This window comes from Zalophus californianus, chromosome X, assembly GCF_009762305.2.
Source record: "Zalophus californianus isolate mZalCal1 chromosome X, mZalCal1.pri.v2, whole genome shotgun sequence".
NCBI lineage: Eukaryota > Metazoa > Chordata > Mammalia > Carnivora > Otariidae > Zalophus > Zalophus californianus.
Window position 1 is genome coordinate 93087405 of NC_045612.1, and position 18495 is coordinate 93105899.

An 18495-nucleotide genomic window follows, 5' to 3' on the forward strand; every position below is an offset into this window, starting at 1 on the left:
AGTAAGTCAGCCTTGAACACACTCCAAAAAAGAACTATTGTCAAAATAGATTTCTTAATTTTGAGGGAAAGTTTTTAACTATGCAAGAAGGACCAAAGATAAATGGTATCTGGTTCCTAAAGAAACAAGCTAAGAAAGTATTCCCAGTCTGTTTATTTTTATGTCACTCTGAAATTTTTTTTAAAAAAATCTATTTCCAGTTCCTCTGCACCAGCTCAAATATGCCTTTATTTTTTCAAGAAACATGTATTAAACATCTCCTGGGTACTCAGCCCCATGTGAGGTGCTGTTACTGAATGTCAAAGAACTCGAGAGTCTGGTCATGGAAAAGAGAAAGCAGCCCTTAAACAGCATGTTCAGAACCCTGTCTCTCAGGCAGCCAGGGCCCTCTTGGCTGTCGATGCGTTTGATGTGGCAGTCCTCAGATGTTGATTTTGTCCTGGGTTCTGCATCATCATTGGACTCTGGAGCTGGCCTCAGCAGCACCCTCTCCACTCCTGCACCCAGGTGTTATCCCACAGTTACTTACTTCTGGGTCCCTTTGCTCCGTGCAGGCAGCCCTCTTGGACAGGGCTCCATCCAGATGGCTGCAGCCAGATCACACTCTGAGGTAGCTCCTTGACTCATGGGAAACACACATACACTACAAGGGTGGGTTGCCCTACCACTGGCCTCACCCTGCTGGCAAGGGCTGCCCCAGGTAGCCTCCGGCCAGGAAAGAAGCAAGCATCAGTATGTTTCACTTAGGACCACAAACATCACCTGTCAAGCTGCCCCAAGGACTCTCTCTCACAAAGGGCTCCTACCCGGTGCACCGAGATGGGCCTCATAAGTCACTGCGCCTGGGCAAGCATCCCTCCAGGGAGTGAGATAACAAGCCCTCGTTACTGGCACCTCCAGTTTCTGTGCGTGGTTCTCTTGGAGCACCCACCACCCTTCACTGGGCATGAAGAAAAAGGCAGCTCCCTCTGCCCCCCGCCCCCAGGAGGAAGGAAGGGGACATCAAATACTTGCTCTCTTCATCCTGTGATTCCTACAGACACCAGGCTTCTGCCTCTGTAGGCAGAATAGAGCATGACGGTGAGTACGGAAGGACCATTTTGGCTGCCTTTCAGCAAGCCCTGGAGGGATGGTCTCGCAGCACTCTCACAGGCTTGGTGTTACTTCCTATTGGCCTTAGCTCTGGGCTCCAGCTGAAGGTCCAAGACAACAGGGGAAATCCCAAATCACATCATTCTAGATAGTCTTTATACATGCTGCAGCCTTCATTTGTTCTCAAAACCCAGCCACATCTCACTCCAAAGCCACCTAGACTTGAACTTTGAATCCATAAGAATGAGAAGTTGAAAAGCTACATATTTCTGACTACTGTTTTAAAACACTAATGTTACATTGCATTAAAGCATTCCTCCATGGAGGACTTTCTCTTTACCTGCTTTGCCCCATTTCTCAAATGGTTTGTATTTATTGTGGATATCACTAAAATATTGTGAGTCCCGAAGGCAAAAAACCCAGTCCCAGAAATTGAAGAGGGAGATGAAGGTTGGCATGTCGTGCATGCACATCCAGATCGTCTCCAACTTGGGGCTCACTCAACTGAGATCCCTTCCAGTTGATAGCACTGGGGGCAAAACAACTCTGAGGTTCTCAACGGGGTCCAGCTGGCATAGGTTTCTGGGCCTTTGGCTGTATGTCTTTGGAATTTGGGAATTCTTTGAGGACAAGAACTGTCCTCTTTTTCATTTCCGTAACCCCAGTAAATAGAACTGCACTGCCCAGTACATAGTAGGAGCTCAGTTGGTGGATGGATGGATGAGTCAACAAGGGCTCACTTCTGCTGGTGACAAAGTGAGCCCCTCCCCTCTCTGCCCCTTCCTGCCGTGGTTCTTACTTGCCCTTCTGCTTCATGAGCAAGCGGTTGAGATTCACCATCTATCCTTAGCTATCCATTGTGTCCAGTGCCTGCCTGGACTGCTCCAGTCCTGGGCTCTTCTAGGAGCTGGAGGGGCAGAGTCCAGTGCCCCCACCTCAGACAGGAGAGCCCTTCTTTTAATTCCTTCTACTGCTTCTGCCTTGATGGGAAGCACCCAACCTCTCCCTCATCCCACCACTAGTCCCACTGCACTTTGGGCAAATATGTGATGAACTATATCAGGCCAGACCAAAGAAGCAGAGGAAAATTTGGTCTGAGCACTTTTTGGGGAGCAGGGCCCTAAAAATGTTGACCCTCCAGGCATCTGTATGCCACCTGTGAAGTGGCTGTAAGGCTAGAACAGTGGGTCTCGCTTTACTACTCTGTGCCTCAGTTTCCTCATCCGTAAAGTGGGAATAATAAGGGTATCAACCTGATAGGGTTGTCTGAGGTTAAACGAGGGACTATAAAGCATTTTCACTAATAACTAGCATCTAGTAAGTGTTCAATAACAGTAGCAATTCTTACTGTTGGTACAACTACTCTTACTCTCAGAAGTTAGTACTTGTGCATAAGATTTCCAAATACCTAAGGAGTTTATTAGAATACAGATTTCTGGACCCCCTTTGCAAATTCTGATTCAGTAGGTCTGGAGTGGGGCCCAGGACTCTCGATGTTTAACAGCTCCAGCTGGTGCTGCTGCAGGTCCTCAAGAAAACACACTGACATAAGACCTAGGGAATTTTTCAACTTCTGGTTTCTTGCTTTTGGTGGGTTGGTTTTTTTCTTCTATTTTATATTGCATATGTACAGTATTTCATTTATCTCTGTAGGCTAGTCTGGGAACCTAACACTATAGATAACATTATTTCTATGGGAAAATCTATTCGCTAGTTCCAAACTTCAAAATGTACAGTCCTTAGAGGTAGAAGCCATTCAGAGGATGAAGACTGCCCATGTGCATTCTACAGAGATTTGGGTGAACTTTTGTGAGCCAGCCACATATCACTAGTTCCCTAAATGTTAACACAGTTGATCTCTGAACACCACGGAGGTTAGGGGGGCCCACCCCTGCGTAATCAGAAATCCACATATAACTTTGGCTCCCCCCAAAACTTAACTACTAATATCCTAGTGTTGACCAAAAGCCTTAGCAATAACATATAACAGTCGATTAACACATATTTTGTATATGTATTATATACTGAATTCTTACCATTAAGTAAGCTAGAGAAAAGAAAATGGTATTAAGAAAATCATAAGAGGGACACCTGGCTGGCTCAGTCAGTAGAGCATGTGACTCTTGATCTTGAGTTTGAGCCCCACATTGGGCATAGAGTTTACTTTGTAAAGTAAATAAGGAAAAAGACCCCTTCTCATTTTCTAGAGGAGAGGGAACATGGGGGGAATAGAAAACTTGTCTAGAGACTCCTTGCGCTTAACAAGCTGGCAAATGGATATATAACTTTCTATAAAATTGTAATACCTGCTACTGATCTACAGATGAGGGTACAGGGAGATGGGTACTCAGTGCTGATGATATTGTAATTGGGGCAACCTTTAAAAAAAAATAATAAGGAAGATGGGTTCCTGGGTGGCTCAGTTGGTTAAGCGTCTGCCTTCAGCTCGGGTCATGATCTTAGGGACCTGGGATTGAGCCCTGCATCCGGCTCTCTGCTCAGCAGGGAGTCTGCTTCTCCCTCTATGATCTCTCTCTTTCTCTCTCAAATAAAATCTTTTTAAAAATGACAAGAAAGAGAAAATACATTTAGAGTACTGTACTGTGTTTATTGGGGGAAAAAAACCCGCAGTAAGTAGACCCAGGCAGTTCAGACCCATGCTGTTCAAGGGTCAACTGTATAATATTTTAAACAGCATTTTACTAGCCTATGTACACTGTGCATTTAACCTCTGATTTAGTAGTACTTTCTGAAAGCCCTCATTTAAAAATGGTCACTGTTCTATCTTCACAATGTTCTCATTGGGCATCTTTGTCATTATGTATTTATCATAAGGCATTTTTATGTATTTATCATAAGACTTTATCTTGCATCAGTATAAATAAATCTAACTGTAACCTGAAGGATGTTTACAGTCAGTATTTGACCTGTACACCAGCATTGTGGCACATGGGAGGAGGGAAAAAAGAACTAAACAAAAACCAATGAAAAAAAAACCCCACCTATTTTAGAGAAGTTAGGAAATAGACATGGCAGACTAGCCAGAATCCATTTTAACTTTTCACTTTTCAAAGCAGACTGTCAAATGAGCCATTTCGTTTGAGGTACAAATTAATATTTTAATTGCATTTCTACCCTACAGAGACTTTTCCTTAAAGAATTAAATTAATTGTCTTCAGAAAGTCAAATTTTGGATCAGTTAGATTTGTGGCATTTTTGCAATCTATTTAGATTCTTTTCAGTGTCTTCTCATGCTCTGTGAATTTGCAAATTCAAAAGGAAAAAGTTCATGTCCTTGATTTCCTGCTGAAGGATGCCAGCACTGATACTGTTAATAAACAGCCCTAGTAAAACAAGCATAAACCTTTTGTGAGAACATTCCTTCCTAGAAGGAGTTGGGTTTGCCCTTTCCCAAGATTTAGATTTCGGTGAAAATTCTTTGAGATGTGTCTTGGCCAGAAAGCATTCTTTCATTTTGCTCTGTATCCATGTTAGTGACTGTTGCTTCTACCAGAGGCAACAAAATATTGCAATTCTGAAATAGTGATCGATTTTAAATGAGAAAGGAAATTGCCACATTGACAGAACCTTGGACCATCTATTTGAAGATGATTTTCTAAAACGATACGCGTAAGACTCCTTGCAACAAGTTTCACTGAATGAGTAAGAGATTATTAATGGGAGGAGACCACTGAAATCATCAGCCAGCGTTTGTCAGAGGAAGATATTGTTTAGTGAAATAATAAATATGCAGCTCTGAACATTTAGCAAAGAATTATGAGTGTTGATCGGATTGTCTTCTTTGCTTTTAGCTATATGACAAAATTAACACAAAGTCTTCACCACAAATCAGGAATCCTCCGAGTGATGCAGTACAGAGAGCCAAAGAGGTAAGTGATATATTTTGTAAATGTATCTGGGAGTCACAGTTGGACCATTACAGTCAGATTTAGTATTTCTAAGTTTATCACTGAACATTTTACATACAGGAAAGAAAGAAAAGCCTCAGGGACAACAATGCCTCGATTTCTAGTTCTGATTCTGCTATGTAAACTTGAACATGTTAATATATCAGTTGTACTTCTCTCTTTTTTTTTTTAAATAAGTTATTTTACTGCACTTGGTTGGAAATAGGCTATGAAAATTTGAGTTGCTTTTTTTAAGGTGGTAGTGTTTGGAAGTTAATTAAATATCTATAGCAATTAAGTATACTGAGTTTAGAGAAAAGTTGTTTTTATAAATTGTCGGCTAGTGTACATGGCCGTACCTGTTACCAACTTTCTTTTTAATGGTTTTTTTGTTTTGTTTTGTTTTTTTTTAAAGTAATCTCAACACCTAACATGGGGCTTGAACTCACAAGCCCGAGATCAAGAATCGCAGGCTCTGCTGACTGAGCCAGCCAGGCATCCCAACTTTTTTATTATAGAGATATGATATTGCAAAAAGTTTGGATAAGTAAAAATCCATCCATAATCCCAGCACCCTAACAGTAATTTTCATTTCTGCGTATACACTTCCAATCACTACCATTTGCATATAAATTTTATTTTCTATTTTTTTGCATATAAATTTCATGTAGCTGCAATCAAAGTGTATCTTTTCTTACTTGATGTTATGTAATCATTTTTCCAATGTTTATACTTGGTCTTCATAAATATAAATTCTAATGAGGGGATAAATCTTTGTGATTACTAAATCATAATGAATTAGCAACTCCATTGTTAGACATGTAGTTTTTTTTCTTTCACTTTTGATGTTATAAAAGTCTTATGCAAATTAATATTTCCCTTTAAAAACAGTTTTTATACAGTGAGACTACTAAGTAAAAAGAGTATGAAAGACAGAATCCCTTCCCTACCAGATTTTAAACACCACGCCTGCACTAGAGAGCATCGCATGTTCACTGAGAAACAAAGACCAAGGGTGCTGCTGGACCTGCCCATGCGGTCAAGGGCACCAGCCAGGAGAGGTTCTCTCTGACTTACTTAGGGGATCACACCTCACTGTTTAAAATCACTGTGAGAGTAGCAGAGGACCAGAGAGAACACAGAGTTTCATCCTTCCATTTCACTGGTAGAGGCACTCAAAGCATAAAATACACGGAGGAGAATTTGCTTAACTTCATTACACAGTATGAATTAACAGCATAACCAGCACTTGTTAAGGGTTCCTTTAGATAAGAAAGAAACCCTGTAGTGTTTGTTTGGTCTTTTTCCTTCTTCCCTGAGGGGGTGATTGAGTAGCACTTAGGTATGCCTGGGAAATCTAAGCCTTAGAGGTCATCTAAATGACCTCTTAATGCTCCTTCTTGCCCCAGTGTTAAGATTCTCCAAGATAAGGCGAGAGATTCCTCTGGGTGGATGACTTGTGTGCCCCTGACACCCAGTCCTGCTGAAGCAATCTTTGATTGGCTCAACTTTAGGAACTGAGTGCAATGTGTTTAACTACTCTGTGAGTCCAACCATCTACGGTTAGAACTACAGCTATATGTTTACTCTGGGGGGCCGGGGTGGGGGGCGAACAGCAGAGGCTTTCCTCTGGGTCTCCTGTCACATAGTCAAATTTTAAATGGAGAAACTCCATCCTGATAACGGGTAACTTTTAGAGTGGAAAGAGAAGTTTTCAGTGGTTTTTGGTTTTAACTGTTCTCTTGGATTCCCTGGCAGCTGATGCTAGGAACTATTCGCAGAAGCATGATGTCCTCTATGTGAGGAGATGTGTGTGGAGAGTAACACTGACTCTGCCAGGCTGCAGGAAAATTACTGAATTGTTTCTTTTCTTTAAATGGTTCTTTATGTGAGCCCCTGTCATTTTAATCTTTCTAAAAGGAATTGACCGTTTTGTTAATATAAAAAAAGCTATTAACTTTCATTACAGATTCATTTTGAGAGTGAGTTTGGAAAAGATTTGTAGAGATATTTTCCCATTAAGTTAATTAAGTTGCTTACACCTGTAGTAAATATGTATTGTGGACTTGTCATTTTGTTTTGTGTTTTTCAATAACTTTTCGGGTTATAGTTGGGTAATATAGTCAGAGAAATTATAGCAATTTGTTTTATTTTTTTTATTGCCATCAATAAAGTCCCTTTATATTGGTAACCTTTAATAAAGTGATGAATTTTTTCCAAAGTAATTGTTTTGCCTGCTGTAAAAAAATCTACTCATAATTTTTAATTTAAAAGAATTCTCTATTTTCTGAAGCTGGCATCCTGTTTATCCTATTACACATCTTGCTTATTTTTTAGGTATTGGAAGAAATTTCATGTTACCCTGAGAATAATGATGCAAAGGAACTAAAGCGTATTTTAACACAACCTCATTTCATGGTAAGTACCAATTAAACTTCTATAGAACTAAAATCTCACTTTCAAAAGAAGTTTTTAATAATCCTCGTAAAATGTGGTGGTCTTCATCAGATACGTTGTTACTCATACAATATCAGACTGTTAAGATTACAGTACCACTCTGAAACAAGTAATACATTATATGTTAGAAAGAAGATAGTAGGAAGGAAAAATGAAGGGGGGAAATCGGAGGGGGAGACGAACCATGAGAGACGATGGACTCTGAAAAACCAACTGAGGGTTCTAGAGGGGAGGGGGGTGGGGGGATGGGTTAGCCCGGTGATGGGTATTCAAGAGGGCACGTTCTGCGTGGAGCACTGGGTGTTATACGCAAACAACGAATCATGGAACACTACATCAAAAACTAATGATGTAATGTATGGTGACTAAGATAACGTAATAAAATAAAATTTAAAAAAAAAAAGATTACAGTACCAGGTAATACCAAATACATCAAGATCCTTTTTGTTTACTTTGTGTCATAGTCGTAAAGATGCTATTCCTAAGGTCGCTCTTCAAGGACTGTGTGGTCATCACACAAGGGATGTGCTTCCTGCTAGGATAGTTCTTAAGTCACTGGAACTGTGTATGGTACTTAAACCACAGAGAACTCAAACTGGAGACAGTTTTCACTAAAAAAGAATTCTCTGAACCTTGGTGATTTATGGGAAGAATCCCATCTCTTGACGATGCAGACCTCTTATACTCTCTTCATGCATTTCTATTGTATGGAAAATGGGGACAGCACCTGTAGTTAGCGAGTTTTAACACTAAATGGTTAAACAGAACTCAAAATAGATGAGATACCTTTCTGTGAAAGAAGGTCCAGGATTGTCTACTTAACTGCAATTCAAAAGCATGATTACAAGTGGAAATTCATGTTAAATATAACATTTTTTATTATGTTCAGTTAGCCACTGTGTAGTACATCAGTTTTTGAATATAACATTTTTAAAACATTAGCTACATGGGGGGCCTGGGTGGTTCAGTCAGTTAAGCATCTGACTCTTGATTTCGGCTCAGGTCATGATCTCATGGGTCATGAGATGGAGCCCCGTGTCAGGCTCCATGCTCAATAGGGAATCTTCTCAAGATTCTCTCCCTCTCCCTCTCCCTCTCCCTCTGCCCCTCCACCCATTCGTGCTCGCTCGCTCGCTCGCTCTCAAATAAATAAAATCTTTAAAAAAAGGGTAGCGTGGGTGGCTCAGTTGTTAAGCATCTGCCTTCAGCTCAGGTCATGATCCCAGGGTCCTGGGATCGAGCCCCGCATCCGGCTCCCTGCTCAGCGGGAAGTCTGCTTCTCTCTCTTCCACTCCCCCTGCTTGTGTTGCCTCTCTCGCTGTGTCTCTCTCTGTCAAATAGATACATAAAATCTTTTTAAAAAATCAAAAAAAAAAAAAAAAACCTAGGAGAGGTTGGCAGAGGCCAGACCAAGTTGGGTCTTCCAGGCTGTGGTAAGGGGTCTGGATTTTCTCCTGATGGTGGTAGGGCAACACTGAGTGACTGCAAGCAGGAAAATATGATCACATTTGTGCTTGAAAGAGAATGGATTCTGGTAGGGATAAGAATTCGAAGAGGGAGGCCAATTCGGAGGCTGTTGTGAAAGGTGGTAGAGGCTTGGAAAAGGACGGAGCTGGTGGGAAATGGGCAGGCTGCAATTCAGCACTGGAGATGGTTGGACACGACAGGACTTGCTGATGGCTGGGATGTGAGGGAGTGTGGCTAACCTCATTTTACAGTTCAGAGAGGAAACTGCCCTAGGAAGGTAATGAGGCTTGCTAGAGGCCACTCACCTAGTAAGTGGCCTCACTGAGGTTCAAAACCCAGATCTTGCGGGCTCCAATCCCCATGCTCTTAAAAGTTGGTTGACCTATAGTGAGGGTCCATTTTCCTATAAACTTAACTCGAGCTCACTGGTCATTCCCAAATAAGTATATGTTTAAATAATATCCCATGTGGAAAATATACTTCTGAGCTATATATACCATGTCAAATAAGCTTTTAAGTGCTGGAGCTTTTATCTTATAAGCATTTTAAAGTCATGGTTTCAAATTCTTGGTATTTTTAAAGAAATATTAATAGCTTAAAGGGAAATATTATAATGCTTATATTTTTATTATACTGAGGTTTGGGAGTTATTCTTAGCATAATTATCATTTCACACTTAATATCTGGCTTTTTCTTTGCTTTCTGAACATTAAAACATGAGGGTTTAACATTGAATTACCTGACACTTAAAAATATAGATACTTGTGAATATTTACAGTAATTAAAGAATAAAAAGGAATAGATTTAAATTATTTTTTGAAGTCTGTATTCTATCTTTAGAGGTCATGATAAAAAATATTATCACACTAATCCTTTTTTCAATTATTCCATTTGAAAGACTTTTTTACAAAAGAATAAATAGATCCTTTGCTTATTGCAGTTGTAATAAATAGGATCTAGGAGTGCCTGGCTGGCTCAGTCTGTAAAGCATGCAGCTCTTGATCTCGGGGTCATGAGTCCAGGCCCCACACTGGGCATAGTGCCTACTTAATTTAAAAAAATAAAATGAAAGAAAGGACCTAGAACAGAAGATTGTGAAAGCAAATTTGTATCCTACTTTCTCAAAAAACAAGACGGTTAAAATCACCTTGGGTTATCATGGTATTTTTATTATGTAGTGGTCCATTGTATGGTTTATAATTACGAAGCCAGAGAAGCCACTTTTCAAGCGTAAAATTCATATTTTTCCTATTCATTTTAAAATAGATACTTTTTCACTGTAGTCTGAAGTTGTTGTCCACGTCCTCACGAGAGTACAAAAAGTGAAAGTATTTCTTTCCTATTACATGATTCTTATGTAATTAAACCTAATAGCTATTTCAGCTTAGTAACAATTGCTCAGTTATACCTCATAACATATTTGAAGAAAAATATTCAAACTTAGATTTTCCTATTTTTTATTCTGCATATTTTTTTTAGATATTTATTTATTTTAGAGAGAATGCACATGCACGTGCTAGCAGAGGGGAGGGACAGAGGAAGAAGGAGAGAGAGAACGAATCCTCAAGCAGATTCCCCACTGAGCTGAGCATGGAGCCGTTGAGGGGCTCCATCTCATGACCCTGAGGTCATGACCTGAGCTGAAATCAAGAGTTGTACACTTAACCACCTGAGTCACCCAGGGACCACTAGTATATTCTTTTTCACTGGCTTCTGTAAACAATCTATAAGTAGCCCCTTTTTTTCCTGTTTGCATATACATTCGAACTTTAGGGGTAAGTTTTATTTTGGGATAACAGTGGCAAAGCATGGTTAGCATCAAGTATGACATTATTCAGTGACATAATTTGAGTGTTTTTCTGTTAAAGTTCTATGTGGTATTATTTTGTGATTGTTGGGACTTATCCTTCCTTATAAAGAATACACTAAATACAAGTGTTTGCTTATATAATTTAAAAGGGTGACTAGAAATCATTTGCAAAAAACAGCAGAAACACTTTCTCCAACCCATTCTCCAGCCCATTCTCCTGATGAAAGCTTGGTTCTCCACTTGCCAGGCTCTATAGCCTCCAGTCATACAAAGCCTGCTTTTGGAAAATTCCCTGATTATGGAAGCTACATCTATAGTTGGTATGATGAACCTAATAGTAGCTGATGAAGTTTTTCAGTTTGTCTATTATTGATTTTTGCTTTCTGCCCTAAATATCAATCTCTTAAGTAGCCACAATTAACCTGGGAAAAGAGAGATTAACTCACAGAGCACAATCACCACCCTTGGGCCTGGGGTACCAGTGCAGGGTGCAGTCAGGGCAAGGGTCAGGAAGCCAAGGTCCCCAGGGCTTTCGTGGAGCCCTGCTCTCAAGCGGTGCAGTGCTCAGTGCCCCCTCACCCAGACCCAAGTTTAGACCCACCCTCTGTGATCTTGAAACTAGCTGCCATTTGCATGAGAAACCCAAACACATATGTTGCTCCAAGCATATGCTCTACTGATGACAGATCAACACCACCTTCTTTATGACTTTACTGCATTGTTACCTTTTATTTTTGCCTCGTATGCATGCCTTTAAAATTAAAATAACCAAGTCATGACTTTAATAAGCTTTTTAATTAAATGACTTAATTTGAGATGCTAAGGGTTATACTTTTAAAGCAGTTTTAATTGCATTTCATTATTTCTGGATATTTCATTACCACACAGATCACAGATTGAAACAGAACTGAGTTTGTAGTTAGCACGCAAGAAAATATCTGTGCAAAGCTCCAAACATTACTGATATTCGGCCGTAAAATTCTCTTAGAAGTAGAAATGTTCAAATATTCATGGCTATTAAAAAACTTTTTTATGATGACACAAAAAGTACAGTAAATGGGAGAATATCCTTTTTTGGGAAACCAGGGATCTTGATTATCCAGTTTCACCAAGATAACATATGCAGATATCAAGACAAAGAAATCACTTTTTCTTTGTTCACAGGCTTTGCAAAAATATTGATAATAGTAACTGTCAAGTTATTTTTCATTTGGGCAAGTGCTCCAAAAAATAAAAATAACAAAAGCATTACTTTGAGCTCATATCGTATGCAATATTTTGTAACATTACATTTTTTGGGGCACACTGGTGTGTGTTTTCATTCCTTTTACTAAGTCATATGTTATAAATTATCTTCATCCTTTGGGTTATATAAAAGAGTTCTTGGAGCACCTGAGTGGCTCAGTCGGTTAGGCATCTGCCTTCCGCTCAGGTCATGATCCCAGCATCCTGGGATGGAGCCCCACCTCGGGCTCCCTGCTCAGCAGGAAGCCTGCTTCTTCCTCTCCTACTCCCCCTGCTTGTGTTCCGTCTCTCGCTGTCTCTTTCTCTGTCAAAAAATAAATAAAAATTTTTTTTAAAAAAGTTCTTGGTTAATACTATCCAGAAAGATATTTGCTCAAAACTACAATTATTGCATTGTTTCTTTTTAAATGTGTTCCCATTGTAAGCCCCAGCCCAAATTTGCCACCTCTATTTACAGATGATTCTTCCTACTAAGTTGTTTGAAATTGCATTATGTCTGCCTTTATTTGAAATAACACACTTCTGCTAGAATAGTGCTATTAACAATATTTTTCCTTTCTTCATAAACTACCAGGCCTTACTTCAGACTCACGATGTAGTGGCACATGAAGTTTACAGCGATGAAGCATTGAGGGTCACACCTCCTCCCACCTCTCCCTATTTAAATGGTGATTCTCCAGAAAGCGCCAACGGAGATATGGATATGGAGAATGTGACCAGAGTCCGCCTGGTCCAGTTCCAAAAGAACACAGATGAGCCCATGGTAAGTTTTCTAGACTCTCAAGTCCCAGCCTGAATTAGGGCTCCCAACTTCAGCCTACAATACTAGGGGGTGGGGAGGGAAGGAGGGCACGAGAGTGTTAAAGCGGCCTGTTTCCAGATCCTCCACCACCTCCCAACCCGCACCAGAACTGTTCCAGCTAAGGCCATGCCTGAGGCCTCCTCCCACCTCTCCTTTCCCAAATGCTCTGCAACTTCACCAAAAAAGGACCTACCTGGTACAGTACTCCAGGAAAAACCTTGGGGGCACAATTTGAAATACTGGCATTGAAAAAGCAAATGTCTAATGATATTGTGAAAAACATCCACTTACAAGATCTGTTGCCTTCAACACAACCAGAGGAAGACTAATTTGGAAGGCATCCCAAGAACTGAGCAATGTGGCTAAAATAACATTCCTTCCATTCACATCTACCTCTTTAATACGAATTCATTTTCTCGGGGTGTAGGAATAGCATCGGAATGGAATTGATGCTGAACCTGCCTCATTGTCACAGAATCCTCATAGATGGGGAAAGGCTCCTTGGTGTTAACCGAGCAAAGTGGGGCATGGGGCAGGAGGGCAGAGTGGAGACCATCCAGGCCAACCAAGCGGCATGTGCAGAAGCCCCCTAGTCAGAAAGGCTCTTCGCGTAGTTTCAGAATGGAAAGAAGGCACCACAGCTGCCGTGTAGGAAACGGTGCCTGGCAGGAATGGGACACACGAGTGTTGAAAGAAAGACATGTTAAGGATTCTGTTCTTTGTCTCAAAGACAGTGGGAGGGTCTTAAAGAGTTTCAAGCAGGGAGAGAAGATCAGATTTGCATTTTCAAAAGACACCCTCCAGAGAATGGATTAGAGGAGAACGAGCGAGGTTGTAGGGAGACCAGTGAGGAGGTTATTGCTTCAGGACCGGGGAGAGCGGATGGGACTGGGAGCTAGAGGTGCAGATACCAAATGGAAAGAAGTGAACAGACTTAACAAAAAAGTAAAATCAATAGCCCTGGATAATAGATCGACGGTGGGGACTGAGGGAGAAACAGTTACAAAGGATGTCCCTTAAGCTTTAGACTTTCACAACCAGATGGACAGTGATGCTACCCATTGAGAGAAAGACTATTGGAAAAGTTCCGTATTTGGGGGAGGAATCCTATCTTTAGGGGGAAGAAGGGGAAAAGGCATTCAAACAACGCATTCATATCTTTCCCTCGGAGCATAGAAGAGGGATATTGGGATATGGCAAAACAAATTCCCTTCTTAACAAAGTTGCCCAGTTGCTTTCCAGATTAAAGGGAGAGCTACAGAGCAGTGATTCTCTGACTGTGATTTCCAGAGAGCCCTCAAGCCTAGATGTTTCCAGTTGTAATTCTCACTGATCTCTGCTCAGCACTTGCAGTAGGCAGGGGGCATGTGAATCACTTCACCCCTTTTTGGTGCCATCCAAACAACCCTCTGGCTTAAGAGCACAGGCAGTAACTGCAGCCTTTGGCTGCCTTGGGCAGATCACTTCAAGTCTGCTCATACTTTGTTTAGCAATTATTGCCAGAAGCATACTTGACTAAATGACTCCCAAGATCCCACCTGGCTCTGAAGGTCTAATATGCATTTATTCATATTATCTATTCATTCACTCATTTAGCAAATGTTTGTTAAGTGCCTACTGTGCGCAAATCACTGTGTTGGATGCCAGTGATGTAGCGACAGGTAAGACACGGCCCCTTCCCAGAGCTCACTTTCCCCAGGGCTGCCGGCATCAAATAAGTAGGCAGTTTAGCACAGTTGCTAAACACGAACAGTTACGGTAGAGCTATAAAGGAGAGAAGGCTATGTCCAAGAGGCAAGAAGTGGTGACGTTCAGCCAAGCAAAATAGACAGGAAAGCTGGAGGGGACCACAAGAAGGAGGCCCAGAAGTGTCCTGTGATCATCATATTCTAAAGCAGCCCAATGACATTTGTGTGATCTTTTCTATGGAGGCTCACTACCTAAACACCATAGACTGAGTAAAAGTGTATCCTTCAGTTACTTTTCTCAGAAGGCATAAAATGGCCCTGAGTCTCCCCTAAAAGTCTCCTTAAAAAAATCCCTTCTCTGTTCTGTCTTTGGTCCTACTGAAAGTGTGAGTTCTCCCTTTGACTGGTTGCCATAAAAATGGGAATTATTTGATGTAATATAGATATTTTCCATAATGGAATACAGTTCTCTGTTACATTTAATACAGCTTCATTTGCTTGGTTAGCTGTCTTATTAAAAGCATTATATTACTGTGCAGGATATGCCTATATGATCTCTTTTGCTTTTCAGACCTTCTGTAATGTGTCCAACTATGTTAGATCCACCCTACAAGGGTGATACACTCCCATTTACACCCTTGTTTTCCCATTTGCAACTTCACCTTGAAATTACTCTGTTGATTGAGACTCCCTTAGTTGCAAGTGATGAAGACCGGACTTGAACTAGCTTGGACAATAGGGGAAAGGCTTATGTAAACAAGGAAAGGCCAGGAGTCTACCCCAAGCTGGGGGTAGGTTCATGAGTAGGCACCCATCCCAAGCTGGATCAGTCCCTTCCCTGGAATTTGGGGACTTGGGAACAGAGAGAACATGAGTCAGTTCCTCTCTGCAAAGAAATGTTTGGGGCAGACAAAATAATAAATGTTATTAACTCTAGTCGGTTTGAGGTGAACTTCCCTCTAGTCATAAGAGACCCTGTCTGTCTCATCACTGTTGTCTATTCACTAATGAATAGTCTCATTCATTATGTGCCTAGCAGAGTACCTGCCCACATAACAGGATCGCAGTAACATTGGTTGAATGAATACATTAATTTATTAATTTCAAGGATTGAACCCCCATCATACTGTCATTTCCCTTATGAAATTAGATTAAGTTACACATTAATTTATAGCATTTCTCCAGGAACACCTCTCTTGGTAACCTACGTGCTGATTGAATATACAAGTTGGAAATGAAACTTGAACATTACAGTTGAACATTGGGACTAGAAACATTTTGATATACCAGTTTTTCACATTGCTTGCCTACCACTTCTAAGAACTGCAAAATAGGAACCAAGCAAAGTTACATTTTTGTGGAATTGTGCAGATTCAGAGTCTAAATTATAAAGGTTCAAATATTTTCATGAAGCTTTCCAACACAGTATTATTCTCCAATGAAGAAGATAAAACAGTCCCCCTACCCTTATCTCAAATTCAAGACCGGTTTTCACCAAGGGAACTTGTTAAAAATATAGATTTCTGGGCTCCATTCCAGACCTCCTGAATCTAAATCCAAAGAGTGAGTTTAAAAGACAGTATTATTTAAAAGGTCCCCATGTGATTTGTGGGATCAGCCAGGTCTAGTACAAAAAATATGCTTATGAAAGTTTATCTTAGAGAATAACAGGAAAACAAAAAGTAATCTCTATAGACCAGTAGTCTGGCATTAAATATGTGGAGCTTCTACTTCTGGCCAAGATGGAGTAACAAGGACCAGATTCACCCTCTCACCTGAAATAACCAAAGAAAAACGTAAAAGCGAACAAAATTACATGAAAGAACAATTTTCAAGACATTGGACATCAGGCAACAAAGGAAAATGAACCCTAAGAGACAGGAAGCACACAGGGTAAGCCCTATGATTGCCTGACCTTAGTGACTTGAGAGAGTTTCCAGGCCACAGCACAGGAAGGGGGAGCTGAGGCAGAGCAAGCAGACACCCTGACTTGAGGAGACAGAGCTGAGAACCCGAGGAGACCTAGGCACGTCAAGTGCATTGGACAGAGGACTGAAGAAGAGAGAGCTGTGCAGAGAGAGAACCCCAGAGATCTCTAGAGGGTCCCCCTGAAGTAGTCATCTGAGTTATGATCAGTGCATTTATGAGAGGAAACTACCCAGAGCCAAGGAAAGACCATCCAAAAGGATTAGAGGGAACAGTACCCAATACTCACTGCCCATTAGCCACCAGCTGGCCTGGAAAACAAATTCGTGGGGCACTGCAGAGAGTGCACAGGAAGATCTTGTCTCAGTAAGGAGGAATAATTAGCCCTAGGCTCAGAATTGCTCAAGACTTGCCTAACAGATCATGAAAGCAAGACCCAGAGAATCAAACTAATTGACCCAAGTAAGTGAACTATATCCCAGAACAAAGCCTAAGAATATTTATAGGAATAAAAAACTTCTTGGGACGCCTGGGTGGCTCAGTTGGTTAAGCGACTGCCTTCAGCTCAGGTCATGATCCTGGAGTCCCAGAATCGAGTCCTGCATCAGGCTCCCTGCTCGGTGGGGAGTCTGCTTCTCCCTCTGACCCTCCCCCCTCTCATACTCTCTCTCTATCTCATTCTCTCTCAAATAAATAAAATCTTTTTTAAAAAAAGGAATAAAAAAACATCTAGCATGCAGCAAGATAAAATTCACAATGTCTGGCCTTGAATCAAAGATTGCTAGGCATGTAAAGAAGGGGGGAAATGTGACTGAAAATGTGAATAATCAAAACTGACAAAGATATTAGAATTAGCAGAATGGGATTAATGGCAGATCAGACATTTGAGAAGAAAAGATTAGTGAACTCAAAGATACGGCAATAGAAACGACCCAAAATGAAATACAGAAAAAGAATTTTTGAAAAATGAAAAAAGCAGGGGTGCCTAGGTGGCTCAGTCGGTTAAGCATCTGACTCTTGATTTTAGCTCAGGTCATGATCTCAGGGTCATGAGATCGAGCCCCACATCAGGTTCCATGCTGGTTGTGGAGCCTGCTTAAGATTCTCTCTCTCTCCCTTTGCCCCTCCCCCCTGCTTGCATTCGCGTGCTCTCTTTCTCTCTCTCTAAAAAAAAGGAAAAAAGCATCACTGAGCTCTGGGACAACTTCAGGCAGCCTAACATATATGGTTAATTGGATTCTATGAAGGAGAAGAGAGTGAAGAAGAGAGAGAAAGGATATTTGAAGAAATAATGGGTGAAAACATTCCAGACTTAATGAAAGCTATAAATCTTCAGGTGTAAGACCACAGTGAACCCCAAACCCAAGAAACATGAAGAAGAAAACACCAGGGTACATCTTAATCAAATGGTTTAGAAACCATGATAAATAGAAGATCTTAAAAACATAAAGAAATGTTACATACAGAGGAACAAAGATAAGAGTGGCATCAGATTTCTTATCAGAAACAGTACAGTTAAGAAGAACAGTGTCTTTAAAGTACTGAAAGAAAAAACAAAACCTTGAGAGGTTTTGTCTTAGAACTCAAAACCAAGCAAAGGTATGTTTCAAAAACTAAAGGCAAAATAGAAACATTTTCAGACATACCAAAACTTAAAGAATTCAGTAGCCCTACAGTATAAGAAATGTTAAAGGACATCCTGATCATTAAAGTATCTTTAAAAGATAATTGGCAATTTAAACAAAAATAACAGCAATGTGTTTGAGGGCTTATTACATGTAAAAGTAAAATGTATAACTGTAGCACAAAGGTCAGGAGAAAGGAAGTAGAACTATACTGTTAAAAGGTTCTTTTTTTAAGATCTTATTTATTTATTTGACAGAGACACAGCAAGAGAGGGAACACAAGCAGAGGGGGAGTGGGAGAGGGAGAAGCAGGCTTCCCGCAGAGCAGGGAGCCTGATGGCGGAGCTCGATCCCAGGAACCTAGGATCATGACCTGAGCCAAAGGCAGACACTTAACGACTGAGCCACCCAGGCACCCCTGTTAAAAGGTTCTTATACTATATGTGACATTGTATAATATCACTTGAAGGTAGAC

At 40.7% G+C, this 18495-nt stretch overlaps 1 protein-coding gene across 13 annotated transcripts in view; it reads left to right on the top strand.

Annotated features, from left to right (window-relative positions):
• The window catches only part of CASK (calcium/calmodulin dependent serine protein kinase), a 357703-nt gene that overhangs the window by 285308 nt on the left and 53900 nt on the right, over positions 1 to 18495 (top strand). For all 13 annotated transcript variants that reach the window (XM_027608009.2, XM_027607997.2, XM_027608005.2 and 10 more), the window contains 3 exons: positions 4905 to 4982; positions 7338 to 7418; positions 12554 to 12742. In XM_027608009.2, the coding sequence (XP_027463810.1) occupies positions 4905 to 4982; positions 7338 to 7418; positions 12554 to 12742 (348 nt within the window). The remainder of the gene's footprint in view (positions 1 to 4904; positions 4983 to 7337; positions 7419 to 12553; positions 12743 to 18495) is intronic.